This window comes from Actinia tenebrosa, unplaced genomic scaffold, assembly GCF_029948245.1.
Source record: "Actinia tenebrosa isolate PJP-AT-01 unplaced genomic scaffold, QUT_ActTen_1.0 PGA_scaffold1__47_contigs__length_23844297, whole genome shotgun sequence".
Taxonomy (NCBI): Eukaryota; Metazoa; Cnidaria; class Anthozoa; order Actiniaria; family Actiniidae; genus Actinia; species Actinia tenebrosa.
The window spans coordinates 7,961,387-7,980,444 of NW_028292578.1; the positions used below are offsets into that span (position 1 = coordinate 7,961,387).

A 19,058-nucleotide genomic window follows, 5' to 3' on the forward strand; every position below is an offset into this window, starting at 1 on the left:
GTACCTATGAGCCAGCAAATGTGATGGTCTGCGGGATTATCAATATTTCCACAGGAAGCCCAAACTCGTACAACCTTTTTTAACCAGTTTTTCTTCTTTTTCTTTTTTCTTTTAATCTTTATGGTCGAAATAAAGCATAAAAGTTATTTTAATGCTGTATTAAATTTAAAGGAGCATTATTTTCTTAATGGCTTATAATTAGAACTTTCTAAATGTTTACTGAGTCCAGAGTTGGGTTCCCTGTGGTCTATTTCGTCCTCGGACATTGAAGAAACAAAATGGCGGAAAAATATCGTTGGATTGAAAAGTTGTCAAAACATCCACTTTTTCAAACAGTTCTCGAGTGCTACCATAAAGACAACTCCACTACGGAAGCAAGGAATGTCTTAGCTGAGAGAGAAGGGGAGTTATTTGTGTGGGTGCCGGAAAAATCTCGTATTTTCACGACCAATCTGAAAAACGTGTTGTTTGAAAATGAGCGAGCTGATAAATATCAAGTGAGTTTGATCAGTCTACTCTTCTTGGTTTTTTTTCTTACTTTCTATAACGAGGAATATATTTTTGCGCAGCTATTGTATTTCTTGAATAATAAGAAAAGATACGAACATTTGGATTTTGATTGTAATCAATGTACAAATATTATACGCAATGTCACTGTCCCATTGATCGTTTATAATTCGTTTCCTTCGATCGATTCCAGGAATTTCTCTTCACCAAGCATCCATTATTCAAAGTCCATACACTAAGGTTCAGTCTAACTGGCAGGTATCTTGCTCTGGTTGGTCACAAGGGGATTAGTGTTATTGAGATGCCACAACGCTGGGGCAGGTTTGCCGAGTATCAAGGCGGAGCAGACATTGTCAACTGTAGGTAAGAAAAGCTGCTATAAATTGCATGTGATCATTTCCCACTTGCGATTCAGATTGACCACCAATTTATTTGCTAAGAAGACAAATCATGGACAAAGTGGTTTTATTTCATAAATAGAGCTAGAACAATGCTTGAGTGCATAAATCAACTATGCCAGCAAGTTTAGTAAGTGGTTTACTACAGCTATTCAAAAAAGGTTAGAGATGGTGTTATTGCATCTTGCATGATGCATATCACTTGTTGCATATTGCATACTACATGTAAACTTGAAATGTATTATATTCATGTGTAAATAATGTCAGCACAGAAGAAGTTGTTCCAGAAAAATGTGGAGACAACATTTGGGAAAATTCCAATATGGATGTGACCTTTTGCTGATGGAATCACCCGCATAGTGAAATTTGGGCTTGGTATGCAACTTCGTCATGCAACAAACCCTTCACGAACCTTTTTTTATGAGCTGAATATATATCCAATCAGAAATTGTCCAGTCAAGAATGTGTTTTATTTTTCCAGGACTATAACAGTCGATGAGAGGTTTTTCACTGTTCATGCCAAGACTGTTGCCCTTGAGGCAAGATGGCACCCATCCAGTCACACGGACAGTCACCTAGTTGTACTCACTTCTGATAACATGCTGAGGTTTGTAATACTAATAATAAATAATAGTTAAATAAATGACTTAGATCAGCCCTGGGGTTGTTTTTCAGGAGGTAACAAACTAAAAATATCTGAGCTTACTTTTACTACAACAAACCTTGATCTTACTCATAAATTAATACGTATTAATTTTAGGATATACAACATCCTTCAACCTGAAGTTCCAGAACAAGTCATCAACCTTAGTGACCCATTCTCATCTGAAGTTAACCAGAGCAGAAGCACAATGACATCAGCATCAGCATTTGCAATAGCCCTGGGAGAGACGTCTGTATCATTTGACTTTGCTCCTCCAATAAGGAAATGTAAACCTCGATTCAAGAATGAAAGTAGCTCTGCAGTTGAAGCAGAGCCAGTTTATCCCCTGTTTATACTGAGAGAGAATGCAGATGTGTACTATTTGGTGTTTGAGCTGGGTAACAAGGGGTAAGATTTCCTATTCTCAGTACTGGAACATGACGTTGAAATTAACATTATCCCACAATTTCGTGCCATGTATGATTACTGTTACTTCTTCCTTAGTACAAATTCATTCCAACCACATCAAGACCCACCCACCCAACCCCAAGCAATGCAGATGCAATGTAATACACATTGAATATAATGCTGTCCATGAGAATCCCTATTTTCATTTTATATTCATGTGTATCGCAGGTACTGAGAATATGTTACTTTAAAATACACAGGTGATTATTGAAAATCTTGCGCGCTGATTGGTCGAGAAACTCACACTATCACACTGACAATCACCTACAGCGATAATCCAAAATGGAGGCCAGCCGCTTTGATGTTATTGCTGGAAAAAAATGTCTTTTACCTCATTTTCTTTCTTTTTCTTTTTTTTTTTTTTTTAAAGAATCACCTGTGTATTTATACTAAAACAATTATTTGCCTCAGCCTTAGTGAATAACGGGGAATATTTACCTCACTGCTCGAAGTCTAGAGTCTTGGTAAATATTCCCTATATTCACTAAGGCTGAGGTGAATAATTGATAAATAATAATTTTAGGTTTGGATTAGAATCAGTTGGTCCGCTCACCATGCACCCTGCCACAGACAACAACTATGGTCTAGATGCTTGTTCAATAATCTGTCTGCAGTCCCAACCCCCTGTGGTTGTCATGGCAACTGCTAATGGCAGGATATATCATTGTATTGTTCTTGAGAGTAACGATGAAAGTGATTCAGCTCAAGGAGACAAGGTAACTGAATAAATAAAATATTTTTTCTGACTACAGGTAGTACTAGCTTTGGAAAAAAAGGCTGGAGTGCATTGCTAATGCTCCGCCTCTCACCAATGCGACCTGGGTTCGAGTCCTGAACTCGGTATACATGGTGTGTGAATTAATATTAGGAATCAGATTATATACTTTACTCTTTACATTTGGTGTAAAGTTTTGCCATTTCAGACCATGTGTCATTTTCTTGTGAATAAGATTCTTTGTTTGAGTTGTATTGGTCCATATTCATGTGTCTTCTCATGTGCAACCATTAAGCAAAGATATGATACTCTAGAGAATGACACATTTTCTTGTGAATAAGATTCTTTGTTTGAGTTGTATTGCTCCACATTCATGTGTCTTCTCATGTGCAACCATTAAACAAAGATATGATACTCTAGGGAATGACGTGTAATCTGAAATGGTACATTTAAAAATGATGTATCAACATTGGCGTATGTTATATCTAATATTGTATACTTTTCAGAATGAATCCTGGAGTGATCAGCAGTTGACAGTATCAGATCTTACCTTGTATGTTCATGAGTGTGTGGAGTTACAGAGATCTATTGCAGGCAGGGATGTTGACGAGTCATCTCAAGCCAGTCATGATTCTGTGGAATCTCTCAATTCATGTCCTGTTCAGCTCTATCGAGGTTTGTATTAATAAAACTGTGTGGACACACTAACAATGATCGCTTGAACAAATACTTAAGATAAAAAAGACTTTAGCCAATCAGGAGACAGCAAAATCAGTATCATATTTACCTCAGCCAATCACAGTCACTCATTCCCACTGTTGATGTTATACACCCTTCTCATAATGGCTGACAAGCACACAAAAACGAGGTCACCCACTCATCTTGCAAGGCTGAGCAAGGCTGTTCATTCAGAATAAAGGTTGAAAGCGCGAATACAGGTCAAAACAAGAGTTAAATTTCTATACTTTTCTCTTATAAACTCATTTAATGTACTTTTATATCTTGTATTGTGAACTAATGACTGGGTGACCTCGTTTTTGTGCCCTTTTCAGCCATTATGAGAACGATGTATGACATCTAAGTTTTTCTCAGATATCTCAGCTTTGTTCCCTGGTTGGTTAAAGTTTGAATTAAGTTTGTGTCCTTTTTTTTCACTCTGTTGTGATTGGTTAACTTTCTTCAAGTGGTCCCAGTCAGCGTGTCTGCACAGAAAAGTACACTGCAGCAATTTCTCTAGACATCTGGGTTCTTGACTTCTATCAACCATGAATTAACTTCAATTTTATTGAACCTTGGAGCAACCTCTGGGCTGATCTATTTGAAGGATTTTCTTTAATTTGTGTTGTTTTGATCAGATTCTGCCTCATCAAATCAATACCATTGCTGCCATCCATCGGGAGTACACAGTATAGTGTTACCCTGGGTTAGAAAATTGGAATCTTTCTGTATCGAAGGTAAATATTGTGGCAAATCGTATGTTATGAAACTTATATTAGACTGCGAGGTGGGGCATTCTCTTTATGAGAGCACACTTAACACAGGCATACTTTTTGAACATTTGTATCAAAATAATGGCTATTCTAATTTGTATTTTATAAATCAGTGGTTGGTATAAAAAATTTGCAGGCCATGTTCCTAAAACTTCTCTCTAATCCCACATGCTTCAAAACAGTAAACAAAAAATTAATGGAATCGTACTGTGTCATATATTAATGCATGATTGTTATGTTAGATGGTGTTGAAGGAGCTACAATGTTTGACACAGATGAAGAAGCAATAGTTTATCACATGGTTTGCACAACACCCTCCACTGAAAGGTTGGTACCTAATAATACCTACCCAGCTAATGATCTAACTCCCCCTCCACCCCACCTTTTTCCCACCCCCCCCCCCCCCCCCCGCCTTCATCCTTTCATCCTCTCTCCCTCCTTCCCCCTCCCTTCTTCTCCCTTCATCCTTTACTCATCTTCCTTGTTCCCTTCCCTTCCTCCTTCACCCTACTCCTCTTCCCTCCCTCTTTCCCTTCCTTCCTCCCTCCCTTTCTTCTTCCCTTCATCCTTAACTTCATCTTTCCTTTGTTCCCTTCTTCCTTCCCTCCTTACTTCCCTCCCTCCCTCCTTCACTCTCTCCCTCTCTCCCTTCCTTCCTCCCTCACTTCCTCCTTCCTTCATTCTCTGATTCTGATTTTGACATTATTCTGTGTTGGTTTGCAGTGCTCCATCACCCGTACATGGACTGTGTGTAATCAACAACCTTATTCTAGGATCATCTCTTGTTTGTCTGACAGACAGGATGGAGTGTATAGCAAGACCTCTAGAGTAAGACAAGCTAAGATGAAGATAATTGCTAGATGTTTTGAAGCACTTTTGCTTCCTTGAGTTATAAGAATGGTGTAGAGGTGAAACGTTCACTAACACATTCATAATATTATTTATTATTCTGATATCTATAGCTTACTTCAAAGACCATTAGCTCCGCCATCAAACACAGAGGAGGAGGAGGAGGATGAAAAGAATTATAAAGGGTATTTCTGACAGAGGATATATATAAGTTTAGAGTACCATGTATCATAGAGAACTGATATAAAAATGGACTGTCCCAGTGTTAATATAAAAACAGAAATGATCCATCTCTTAAACAGAACAAAAGACTAAACCATACAAAGTTTCAACCCTGAACCCTTTTGTCAGAGAGAGTAAAAAGAGAATGATCATAGTGACAGGAATGTTTATTTTTCTAGAATCAAGTCTCCAATGCGTCATCTATTATCAGGATCATTTGTTGAACACATCAGAAAGATTCTAACGCGAAACACTTCAACACCACTGATCAGGTACTAATAGTGATTACTAAATGTATACTAACCTTGATATAACTCCAAAGCAACATTTTTGGCAAGTTTTTACATTAACTTGTTGCATATAGAGAGGGTTTTAAATGAAATATGATTTTTTTATTTGTTGAAGGGCACAATCCACCAGTGATCTTTCCCAAGAAGACCGTCTTAAGATTTTTACAGAAGCACAGCAGATCTTGAGGGAGGAATATTTACAAAGACAGAACCGTGCTAAAGTAGAAATAGAAAAAAGGTACTACTACCTCACTCATTCACTCTTGCCAATAAAACATTTCAATCTATATCAGCAGAGTTAATAGACTATTAACTCTAATATCAGTAATGGGCCTTAATCGCACAGTGCTTCTATATATGGAAATGAAAAATCTTTGTTTACTTTTTATTTAAGTTTTTTTTTAAAACTTTGTTTAACCAAGCATGACTTATTTAAAAGAGCTTGAATGCCAAACTATGTGGGGGAAATTAATTTTCTACGTGATAAAGGGCCATTGTGTAGCTTTATATCCATTTGGTACATGTCAACCAACAAGGTTAGTGTTGATTGAGATGTGTCAGTTGGAAACTGTCAGCTGATTCAAAAGTACAAATCCATTCTTATTTCCTTTTTATTTTGGTTTTTGAGTTTAGAACATGTAATATTTTGAAAAAATATTTAATTATCAACTGGTGATGTTTTTCTTTTGATAGTATTTAATCCACATGCCATACCTTTTTCTAGCTTTCAATTCATTTTTTGCTATCATTGATTTGAATTTTTCTTATTCAGAGTTTCCATTTTGAGAGATCAAAAAAAGAAACAAGAGCAGGATCTTGATAACCTTCGAAGAAATCGAGATGCCGTTAGGAATAAAGCAGAAGAGTTAGCCGACAAGATAGAAGATGTGATATCACAGGATATTGAGTTGTCGGACAAGTAAGACAGGAGTCAAAAATAAAATTATTTCTACCTTCATGCATTCTTTTCTTCTTCCTTACTCTTTCTTGCTTCTTCCCCTTCTGTCTTCACGCCTCTATTCCCTCCTTTGCTTCCTACCTCCCTTCCTTCTTCCCTTCCCCTATTCCTTCCTTCCTCCCTTCACGCCTCTATTCCCTCCTTTCTTCCTTCCTTCTTCCCTTCCCCCCTTCCTTCCTTCACGCCTCTATTCCCTCCTTTCTTCCTTTCTTCTTCCCTTCCCTCCTTCCTTGCCTCCTTCCTTTCTGCCTCTCTCCCTCTCTTCTTCCCTTCCTTCCAAATGCTTGTGTGCTCGAGGTCATGGCTCGAGGTCATGCTTTAGAAAGCTTGTATTAATTAAGGATAGTTGGTGAATAGTCACTTCTCATACCGAGGAGAAAGAAGATTCTACCATCATTTCTGTAGATAGGCATATCTACATATCTATAGGCATATCATATGACGAAGGTTAAACGTGCTGACTTGAAACGGCTCCGCAGTTTTTATCTTATTGGGTCGTTAATCCTCACTTTTTTTACTGAAAGCCAACGCAAGATAACACATGAAACTCAAGTCTTCAGACAAAATGATATTCTGGTACCGAATCCATACTTTCAAGAGTATAAACCAGCACAAGTTGAATTCATCTTGGTATCAATCTCAAACAACAACTCGGCGTTCTGGTATGCCCGACCACGGAGACGATTCTACAAGCAAAGAATTAAGTTCTACAGTAACCACGACGCTAGTTTTCAACTGGAGCTTCGTATACTATCTTGTGGAGACATTCATCCTAACCCTGGCCACGACGACAGAAACAATAATGACAATGTAGACAAAAAATAAGGTGACAAATCAAACCTCGAAGTTATCAGTATTCTACTCGAATGCCAGGAGTATCGTAAACAAAATCGCAAAATTGCAACTAGAATTAGCCAAAAGCCAAGTTGACATCATAGTCCTTACTGAGACCCATCTAGACGCTTCGATAACGGACGCCGAAGTATTCGGCAACGACTATAGTGTTTATAGAAGAGACCGTCCTGGAAATGCGGGAAGACATGGCGGAGGAGTGTTGATTGCCACGAGAAATTGTATTATAACTTCTTTAAGAGAAGATTTAAATTGTCAATCAGAAATACTCTTTATTGATATAACTACCGGGAACAACAACAAGAAGTTAACCATTGGAGTGTTTTATAGACCACCAAACAGCAATCTCAAACCTTTAGAAGACCTTCAGAATTGTCTCACTAACATTTCAACTACGGATTTATTAATACTTGGTGACTTTAATCTTAGCGAGTTTGACTGGGCTACCAACCAACCTACAAAAACCTCTGAACATCACACTCTTCTCTCAGAAATAATTCATGATAACTTTTTACAACAATCAGTTGATGAACCTACTCGCGAGAAGAATATTTTAGATCTTGTACTAACTACAAATGCTGATTTGATTAAAGACCTCGAAGTCGGAGAACCCTTCTCCGACCACAATTCAATAACTTTCAAAGTGGACACCCATCCTTATCAAAACCGTGTGTCAAAAAAAGAAGTCTACGCATTTAGCAAAGCCGATTGGAATCATCTTAGAGCTCTGTTTAATAAAACACCGTGGGATTGTATTTTGGAAGACGAAGATATAAACACCAATTGGGAAACCTGGAAAGACCTTTACTTTGCAGCAGTCAACGATAGTATACCAAAATACCGTCAAAAAAGGAAAATTAGTGCACCATGGATTACCAAAGATCTAATAAAACTGTGCAGGAAAAAGAAAAACCTCTATAAAAAAGCCAAAAAATCGAACAACGAGGAACAGTGGACTGCGTACCGTAATCTAAACAACTCTTTGAAAAAGCAATGCAATTCAGCAAAATGGAACCATCTGAAAGATCTAGCAAACAAATTAAAATCCGAGAACAATTCAAAGCCATTCTGGAACTACATGAAATCAAAACGAAAAGGTACCAATGACTTAGTGTTGCTGAAAGAAGGAAGTCAAGAAGTGACAAGTGATCAAGACATAGCACAACACATGAATGAATGCTTTTCATCTGTATTTACACGAGAACAATGCATCCTTCCAGAATTTGGCTTTGTTGTTACTGAAAAGTTACGCAACGTTCAATGTTCAGCTAATGAAGTGGAAAGTTATCTAAAAGAATTGAACATTCACAAGTCCCCTGGGCCCGATCAAGTACTACCGCGTATCTTGAAAGAATGTGCAAAGGAATTATCCACATCACTGTGCAAGATGTTTAACAAGTCGTTTTATTCTGGTACACTTCCATCGGACTGGAAAATTGCAAATATAACTCCAATCCACAAAAAAGGTCCAAAACACAACAAGGAAAATTACCGTCAAATCTCGTTGACATCTATCATTTGTAAAGTGGCAGAGAAAATAGTACGATCAAGAGTCATAGCCTTCTGGACAGAACGTCAACTATTAAACCAAAATCAATTTGGATACTTAAAAGGCAGATCAACAGTAGGCCAACTTCTAAGTAGCTATAATGACTGGTGTTTATCAAGAAATACCTCAAAAGCGACAGATGTTATCTTTTTAGACCTGTCAAAGGCGTTTGACAGCGTTCCACATGAACGCCTACTCTTCAAGCTTAACAGGTATGGCATTGACGATCAATTACTATTGTGGTTCAGGAATTTTCTAACTAATAGAAAACAAAGAGTGCAAATACGTGGATCCTTTTCTGATTGGTCTCCAGTAACATCGGGTGTCCCGCAAGGTTCAATTCTGGGGCCGATCTTGTTTCTGTTATATGTAAATGACATTCCAAACGTAGCCACATCAAGCATCAAATCGTTTGCTGATGATACTAAGATCTATCGACGACTAACCGACGTTGGGGATGTAACAGCTCTACAGTCGGACCTTGCTTCTTTAGAAGACTGGGCGGCGGATTGGCAAGTCAAGTTTAACCCTAAAAAGTGTGAAGCCATGAGGATAACTCATAAGGGTGATAAGAATAGAACACAATATTACATATCCGACACAGCATTAAAGAACGTACATGACTACAAAGACCTTGGAGTTATAATGTCGAGCGATCTAAGTTGGTCCAAACATGTAGAAGCAATTGTACATAAAGCAAATAAAGTCCTTGGTTTAGTTAAACGTACCACGGGTAGTAGAAATAAGGAAATCTTTTCCATACTCTATAAATCACTGGTCCGTCCCATTCTGGAATATGCATGCCCAGTTTGGGCACCACACCTAGTAAAGGATATCCATGCAATTGAATCTATACAACGAAGAGCGTCACGCATCGCACTAGGTCAAAAACGACAAGAGATGGCATATGAAGACAGATGTAAGATACTCAAATGGAACTCTTTGCAACTTAGAAGGGAATTCCTCTCTCTAGTTGAGTGCTATAAGATTGTACACAAGATGAACGGTCTAGATTTCAGTGACTATTTTGAACTTTGTAAAAGTACGAAAACAAGAGCTAATCACCAATTTAAAATACAGACCAAATCTGCTAGAATAAATTGTTACAAATATTCTTTTTTTGTGCGAATAATCAAATCTTGGAATGATCTTCCTAATAACGTAGTAAATCATACAGATGAACCCAACGTAAATAAATTTAAAACAAGACTTAAGAAACACATGAACATTTTTTGAAGTTAGTATTGTACATATATATATGTATATTATTAGTTCTTAAAATTATTTATTTATTTTAAATTAGGGGACTTATATAGGGCTAACCTCAATGTCTTCCTTTTCAAAATATGTAATCTACATTTTTGAATAAAGTATTATTATTGTGTGTTGTTACAGTGATGATGCAGCATTCTACACTAACATGTAATTCTCTCAACAAGACCACCCTGCCAGCAAACTGCTACTGTAGTTGTCATTTATTTCACAGACTGGAGAATGTTTGTCAGCACATTGAGACACAAATCCCTGTGATCTCAAAGGCAGAGGGGAAAATGAGAGAAGAACTTGAAACAATCCAACTTCGTGTAAACTTCTTACAAGATTCACTCGATCAGGTCAGGAGAAATATTATTCACAGAGTTATTGACCAATGTGGAAAAGATCAAGGGAGAGAATATATGGCTTGGATAGACTCTTTTCCCCCCAAAACCATATATTCTCTGTTAGACTTTGATCAGCCCAGAGGTTGTTTCCAGATAGATCTTTAAGTTAGCTGTGCCCTGACTTAAATCAGACCAGAAGTTGTTTCAGGGTTTGATCTGTAAGTTAGCCATGCCCTGACTTAGATCAGCAAAGAGTTTGTTTCAGGGTTTGATCTGTGAGTTAGCCATGCCCTGACTTACCATCAGCCCAGAGGTTGTTTCAGGGTTTGATTTTAAAGTTAGTCATGCCCTGACTTAGATCAGAGCTCAGAAGCTGTTTCAGGGTGTCAAGAAAATTTGAGGGGTTTTAAAATCTTGCTCTTTTCTTAGCCCTGGTCCTTTGCTTACTATCCATGACTGATTATTTGTGACTTGTTTTCCTATAGATTCGAGCCAAACATCAACACAAGACAAGACGTAAAAGTTCTGGCTCTTCTTCTGGGTCACCAGTAATCAGCGTCAAGCAACAAAAAAACATTCGAAGTGTTCTCAAAAACGAGTTAGTAAAACAGCATGATTGTGTTGATATATGCAAAGCACTTATTTTGGCCCATTTTGAGTTCTCTCTAAGCAGTAAAAAATAGTGGGGTGGCATGGGAACATTGACCACCCTCAGCAATAGCCAGTTGAAAGTGTCTTTTTTCAAGAGACTAAGTTTGTTTATGAGGGGAGTTTAAATCTATCCTACATCAATGTAATAGACCTATCCCGAATTGGCTTGACTGGTCACGAAACAATGGTTTCAAGTCGAGGCTGGACTTGATGAACAAAATAATCAAGTCCAGTCTCAATTTCAAACCATTGTTTCGCGGTCAGTCAAGCGAATTCAGGATAGGTCTATTATACTCTTTATGATCCCTTTACCCATCAGTGTTCTGTATTTATTAAGAGTTTTTAAAGCTACAAGCTAAAGCTGCTCAGATCAGCGGGAAAAAAAACAAAAGTGTGAGATTTACAGACTGAGGGACTTTTTGCTTATCATGCAGCACAATTACCAATTTACTCCTCTAATAATAACATAAATATGATGTTTTCCTTTTAGGACAGACACCATATCAGACCTCATTAATCAAGTCAAAGACCTCAAACTACAAGTTGGTTTATGATGAATACGATAGTACTTTAAAGAGTATGAAATTATGCAATCCATGTCCAAAATACAGGTGTAGGCTACGATTGTATATTTAATGACTGTACTAAACAAAAGCACAGTGTTGATATTAGTGCTTCGATAGCTATGCCCTCCGTGAAGACTATGCCAAGTATGGCAATAAAAAGACAGTTTTTGTTTATATCACTGTGACCATGGAGCTAGAGGGAGGGTAAGATGGGGCTACTAACCTACTGAGAGATGTTTGCTAACTCAATAATGGTGGTCACAGCGAATGAGGTTGGCCATAATGTCATAGTAAGACCAATAAATTCAATTCATCATATTCAGTTCCAAGTTGTTAATTTATTTTTCATAAATAATCATACAAAATGACATAATTTATTTTTTTATTTAGACCTACATAGTATTCTACTAAATTTGTACACACATTTGGTTTTTTACTGCTTTAAGAAAGGGTATAAATCTATACAATTCATGCATGTCAGGTAATAAATATTAAGTCTTTTATTATTCATGCATTAACTTGACAAGACGAGCAGTTGCTCATCAAGACAGAAAGCTCTTGAAAGTTACAAAAATGTTACATGACTTTTTTATTGCATCGTTAATGCTCAGAATCTAGAGCAAAAACATGTCTTCCCTATAAAACTTTGTAATTGTAGAGTGACTATGAGGCAATAGCTCTTAGTCCAAGTTGGACTTGATGTGTTACAAGAGCCTAAAAGGGTCCAACACAGGCTCTTCCTGGAACATAATTTGGGTGTTTTTTATTTCCCAATATCAAAATAAAAAACGTATGCTCAATAGATATAGACCGTTTTCTCAAGGTTGTGTGCACATCCAAATTTAAGTAACTTGACGGGCCACGATTCCAAAAATGTGTATTGTCTTTAATTTCTAACACTATTATCAAGACTATTTTATAATTATTGAATGGCCATGAAACAATGGCTCAAAGTCCAAGTTGGACTTAATGTTTTCATACATTTACATTTACATCAAATCCAACCTCGACTGGGAGCCATAGTTTCACCAGGTCACTCAAGCGAATTTTCCAGAAGTGCCTCTTGTCTTTAAATCTTTACTACTGCTATTGAGATCATTTGATAATCCTATAATTTTGTCAACAAATGCCTGATAATGTAACCATATATTAATCTATAATCAGAATGTTGTTTTCACTTTGCTCGACCTGCGCAACAAGACTTTTTGGATGTGGGTTCATTTTCTTCAACTTTTTTGATTCCTGGCATCAAGAAAAAATACATATACACAAAAGATTTGTGAACAGTCCAGATATAATATAAATATTTATTCTACTGGTACTTTTTCCAAGTTAGTAAAACAATGTTATGCATTTTACACGAAGGGAAATAAGGGAAAGAAAGAAAGGGGAAAATGGGAAAAAAGGGAAAGAAAGAAAGAAAGTGGAAAAAAGGGAAAGAAAGAAAGAAAGGGAAAAAAAGGGAAACAAAGAAAGGGGGAAAATGGGAAAGAAAGAAAGGGGAAAAAGTGAACCTTGAATAGAAATAAATAAGAAATGGTTGCATAGAAGAAACGCCCACATCATTGCACCAGGGTAATTTATCATTCATTAACAAAAATGAAATAAAAAATGTTAAATGTCGCAGATGCAGGAAATAAAATTGAAAAAATGGGAAAAAGACTAAGAAAATGAAACAAAAAATGAAACTGGAAAAATGAAAGTGAAAAACATTAAATGAGATGGTTGAAGGTACACTTGAGATGATTGAGGGTACACTTACTAAGTATATCACCACCAATCTGTTTTGTATCGGTCTGTCGTAGTTCCTGTTGTTCTAGTCCTTGTAGTATAGCCTGTTCAAAGGTTATGGCTGCCATGCGAGAAAAGAATTCTACAACTTTTTCACCTGGGATTGAACATTAAGAATTTTCCTTTGATATAACTATCATGATTGTCTGTTAAGTTAATTTTCATTGCAGGATGGTGACTTGCTGTCTGACTCTTGATTGCATGGCTAGGGGCATAGCAAGGAAATTAATTTAAAATATTTTTTGGTGCCCAAATGCGTGGTGCAAAACAAGGTGATGGATAAAACACCATTTTGCATATGCTTGTCTTTCACTTCACCTGTGATCGTTGAAAGCAAATGATATGCAGAATGACTCAACAAAAGAAACAATTTTGGCTACTTTTTGGACAAAATCATTTCACCATCATAAATATTGGGGGTTGAGCCCCCCCTCCCCCCATTCCAGGCTCAATGCACACTCCCCTAGGTAAAACGAAAAACACTTTCTAGTTTGGTGTCCACTATATGACTCTCATAGAAACGACTTAAGAGAGTTCATAGAAAAAAACACCAGCATTAATTTCAACAATATGAGCGCTGACAGTCGTTTTATGTTCTTAATCAATTCAAAATCAGCGTCTCTACAAAGAGCCATATCAGCATACATTCATCAATGTATGCTGATACGTGAAAATGAATTAAGAAAATTACCTAATACATAGTATATATATATACCTATAATATATTTGGAATCAAACACTCACGTACTATTAGTATAAGGTGCCAAATAAAATTGTATTGTATTGTATTGTATAGGTACAGCCCTGACGGCAGGAATGGCTTATTTATTAATCTTAACGACAATAAGAAAAATATTGCTTATTTGTGCATGGGTGTTGTGAATGTGATTCTAACCTGTTTTAGCTGACACACTCCAGTACTCTGCATGCAAGTCTTGTGCCATGCTTATACCCCTTGATTCCATTTCACTAGCATCTTTTTCTTTCTACAATTATTAAAAAATAATAGACTATTAATTCACCGTGGGCCCAATATTTTAGACCAGGTGTCATTCCCTAGAGTAATATTTCTTTGCTTAATGAATGCGCATGTGAAGACATGAATAATTATGAGTACTACACAAACAAAGAATCTTATTCTCTAGGGTACTAACGGTATGCCAGGTGGTCTGACATGGGAAAGCAAATGCGCCCTAGGTTAAAAGGTCTATATTTACATTTAAGATTTCCTTTGGCTATTTTTTGCTTCAAAGTAATGTTGTGGTAGCGTCTATAAATGTCTATTGATGGCGTTTCATAAGTATTTGATGTTTTGAAAGGATTTTATGATAAACTATTCAAACTAGCTGCCATTCCATCTTACGATGGCTGGCTTGTTTGTCTGAGTCTCTGCAGGAGGTCAAAATTCATTGCATCATAACAATGTAGCCCTGTTGGTGCTCAATTACAAGTAATTTACAATGAGTAACTGGTTAAAAGTAACAAATATTAATATAACCACACCAAACAAGATATTATAACAGTTCTAAATTTTGGCAGGTACTATAAAGTCATGATAAAAAATAAATAAATAAAGTACGTACACAAAGGTCCTTTTTTGTTCCAACTAGAAACACTTCAGGATAGCTGTTTCTGTTGCTGTCGAGAGTTTCATCCAACCACCTTCTGTTGTGAATAAATTAAAAGAAATATGCAATATGCAATGTATGCAACAAATGCCTATTACAGTTCATGGTGCAATAGGTCTAATCCACTGTTTTCCAATTTCATATCACATGTCATTCTCTAAAGTATCATTTCTTTGTTTAATGGTTGAGCATGAGAAGACACATGAATATGGACCAGTACGACTCAAACAAAGAATCTTATTCACAAGAAAATTAAACGTAGTCTGAAATCATAGAATATTATTCGTCTAGAGGTAGATTAGGTCCATTAAATAATTTTATCATTAATCATTAGTTTTAAAACACACTTGAGGAGCCAGCTAACAACAAGGAATGTTCATCAATCTGGAGTAATATTTATGTGTCATACACACTGATGCAGCTTGCAGCATGCAGATTACTTGTTAGCCTTTTTTCTTAATTGAGTTATATACCTGGTATTTTCCAAACTTCTAATACTGGTCATGTCGAACACAAGAATAATCGCTGGAGGAATACAAATTCAATATATATATATTGTAAGAAAAATATGTCAACGACACTGATTGAAATAACAATGGTGTCCCATTATCTTGAAAATCCTGGAGCTGGGGAAAAGGTTTGACGTGACAAGGTTCAAGATATCCAAGGTAAAATATGACTGCAAATGCAAATCAATGAGACACGGCCTCAGGTTCAAGATAATAATAGAAAGTTCAAGGTATCCAGGGGTTTTAGATAAAGTAGACTTGCTCCAAGTCTTGCTTGCTGATTTTTCCCCATTGCAAGCTCGGATTAAAATAGTGCACTTCTGGTTATGATGGCGGTACTATTTCAATCTGAGTTTGCAAAGGAGAAAAAAACAAGGGATAATGAGATTCTATTTTGTGCAGATATTTGCAGTGTATAGTTAATCATATAAACCAATTGTAAAACCACTGACCCGCCTCAATTACTATTTGTATGTAAATTTTACTTTATTTGAATAAACTTGAAACTTAAGTGTATAATGTATAACTGGTCTTAAAAGAAAATATTTTTCTAAATTAAAACAAATTGGTGCCACAGTGATCAGTGTATGGACTCGGAGAACCTACCGTGCGCTCCCCTGTAATATGCTGCAGCCATACACTTGAAGCGCTCTTGTCCAGCAGTGTCCCATCTGAAAATACAAAATGTAGTTTTAAAAAGCTTTAATTCAAGGACAAAGAATTTGAGGGGTGGTATATATAAATATAGTGGTATTGCATAATGCCTGGGGTTTCTGGTTTGATTCCTGGATTCTGCATCATGTGTGAGTAAAGTTTGTATATTATAAAGTCTCTTCCTTGATTTGAGGGTTTTTTTTCTGAGTGTGTTCACCAGTTTTCTTTCTTTCATCTTGCATCATCATCACCATCACCATCATGATCCCATAATCATCATCATCGTCATCATCAATATTCATATTCATGCAAAGATGCACCTTATCACTACTAACACCAGTCCATACTTTATTACCAAAACCATTGATTAATGAAAATAACTCTGTACAAAAGCAATAATTATTGATTTACTTACAGTTGTAGGTTGAAATCTTGATCTAAAATCTTGAATCTTTCTACTTCAAAATCAACCCCAATGGTGGCCTTGTAGTCATGGTCAAATACGTTACGACAAAACCTGCAAAGAATCATAACCTAAGGGTTTACTCACATTATATGGACAGCCAGTGGTTTGCGAGCCCTTGTTTTTATGGTCTCTGGGTGTGCTGGTATTACACTCTATTTTTATTTGTGTGAGCAACAAAACTTCCATCAATCAAAAAATACTCTTAGAAATAAGGTCTAAGGTGATTTGGAGTTGTGCATGTAGTGAGTGTGGAGTGTATCATTATATTCTTAAACAGCCACTTTCTAGGGAGACTTGGCAATAACTGTCCATATCAAGGTGTTAAAAAACTTATAAAAATACTTATGAAAACCAAAAATGCTTTGGACTGATTATTAGCATTATCATTACACTCTAGATCTTTTCACATATACAGCTGTACCTGTTAATAAGACTCGTTTTCCCAACAGCGACGTCACCAATTACTATGGCCTTGCAAACTTTAAGTCTGTTTGAACAAAGAAATACTAGTTTAATAATAATAGTAAAAATTGTGTATAATATTGCTTGTAGGATGGAATTAACTGAGGGTTAAAGATAACAGTGCTAATTTTGGATGAACATTTTCAATTGACTGACCATTAATTACTGGGGAAATTGTACTACTTACCCAATATTGGCTGTGTTCCCAGACTGGCAAGCATCTCTGGTCTTAATGTGAAAGTTCCCATCCTGTCTTGGGGCAGCATCTTTTGAATAAGGCTAATTTCAAGCAAACAAATTAACACAATGAGTACCTGATAAATTGAATACAACAAAGTGTTGACTAAAAATTCAAAAATGAATGTGAAAACATAGAAATTTTCTGTGCAGGAGCTAACACAAGGAACAATAAACTAACTGGAGAAAGGTATAGAAAAAAATGATAAATGAAATTAAACTAAGAATGAAAAGAATAAATAGTCGAAAATGCTCAAATTTTCTGTCCTGGTCAAGCTGGACACAGGGAGCCCATACGACATCACAAGAGCTCCTAAATAAAAGTACTATAGCTTTTCTAAATAGCAGATGTTAAGTTAAATGGATTATCTGTCTCACAAAAACATTCTATGAAAAGCAACAGGCTTTTCTAAATTCCTCTAGCATTTTTTAACAGGAGTATATTGTACGAGTTTCCATGGCACCGTTGACGCTTGTCAACAAAGTAAAAATATTAATTAATACCAAAAATAAAATGCTTCAAATCGAAAGACAAACTACTGCGATAACTATTGCTTACTAGTTTTTGGAGTTTCAATTGGATTTAAGGAACTAAATAAGAATGTGGAATAAAGATAAATAAAAGTGTGATATAAGCTTATTAGGGTCGAATCTTCCGATACTTTTTTCGAGTTCATCGACCGAAGTCCAACTAGATTGAACAATGTACAAAAAATGTATTCAGAAAGCCTTAAAGTAAAACCAAACTGCTTATACCTACCTGTGGAAAAGAGATTATGGTTCGATTCTTGTCTCCACCGCCCATGCTTAAACCTTATTTACTTAAAAAAATTTATATTTTTTAAAATAGAAGCTGCAAATTATCCAAGGATCGAAGGTGAGTCGTCTTTACTGGAAAAATAGGATCGATGAGGCTCTCCTTCCGGTTTGAACGCTAGAATACGCCTGTACGCATTCTTTGCTTCTATAGTTTCAGGTTAATCTTGAAAAGTGAAAGCCGATCGGGACGTGATTTGCAGTATTAACCTAAGGCTTTGTGCTAGGATTTCAAAGATGGCGGGTTGATTCATCCGCTGTACAGCATCTGCGATCAATATCCATAATATATGGGAGCGGTGCACCCCAGGGGTGAGGGTCACTCGACATCGTGCGCATTTTGAGCCGCTTCGAAACTATATAAGAAATTTGTTAGGGGATTTGTTTTAGGGATAATAAAGGGATGACAAACAAAATGCCATGAAATACAGAGCCACTGTGGATTTTAAGCTAAGTCATTTGATTTCAAAAAAAAAAAGAACGAGAAAACTGAACTAATAAAAAATAATTTCGAACAAAGTTGAAATGAAAAAAGAAATAGAAGATGATGAAAACCGACGTAAAATCATACACCTTCGTGATAGATAAAACTTCATCCTTTAAAGTTACTTTTTTAGGTGAAATATATGCAAAGTTGTCGTGACCGTTTAGGATAGAATACCTTTATTTAAACACGATAATATTCAAGGCTAAAAGCTTGTGGGACCGTTAATTTGTTGGCCTCCCCATTCAAGCT

The 19,058-nt window shown here is 36.4% G+C and overlaps 2 protein-coding genes across 2 annotated transcripts; one reads left to right on the plus strand and one right to left on the minus strand.

Annotated features, from left to right (window-relative positions):
- The first annotated feature begins 255 nt into the window (after positions 1–255).
- On the plus strand, positions 256–12,077 carry LOC116287269 (nucleoporin 88). Its single transcript, XM_031693932.2, has 16 exons — positions 256–497; positions 701–870; positions 1,387–1,512; positions 1,666–1,956; positions 2,540–2,732; positions 3,238–3,406; positions 4,087–4,185; positions 4,464–4,548; positions 4,945–5,049; positions 5,184–5,255; positions 5,472–5,564; positions 5,698–5,820; positions 6,355–6,501; positions 10,428–10,554; positions 11,028–11,140; positions 11,684–12,077. Exons 1-16 carry the CDS (start codon positions 279–281, stop codon positions 11,745–11,747), a joined length of 2,196 nt encoding a protein of 731 aa, XP_031549792.1. The 5' UTR covers positions 256–278; the 3' UTR covers positions 11,748–12,077.
- On the minus strand, positions 12,078–18,631 carry LOC116287270 (ras-related protein Rab-36). Its single transcript, XM_031693933.2, has 10 exons — positions 18,267–18,631; positions 17,457–17,548; positions 17,229–17,294; positions 16,757–16,858; positions 16,294–16,358; positions 15,652–15,703; positions 15,134–15,215; positions 14,446–14,536; positions 13,522–13,647; positions 12,078–13,001 (listed from the first exon to the last, which is right to left on the minus strand). The coding sequence occupies exons 1-10, from the start codon at positions 18,309–18,311 to the stop codon at positions 12,934–12,936; spliced, it is 789 nt and encodes a 262-aa protein (XP_031549793.1). The 5' UTR covers positions 18,312–18,631; the 3' UTR covers positions 12,078–12,933.
- Positions 18,632–19,058: the final 427 nt, after the last annotated feature.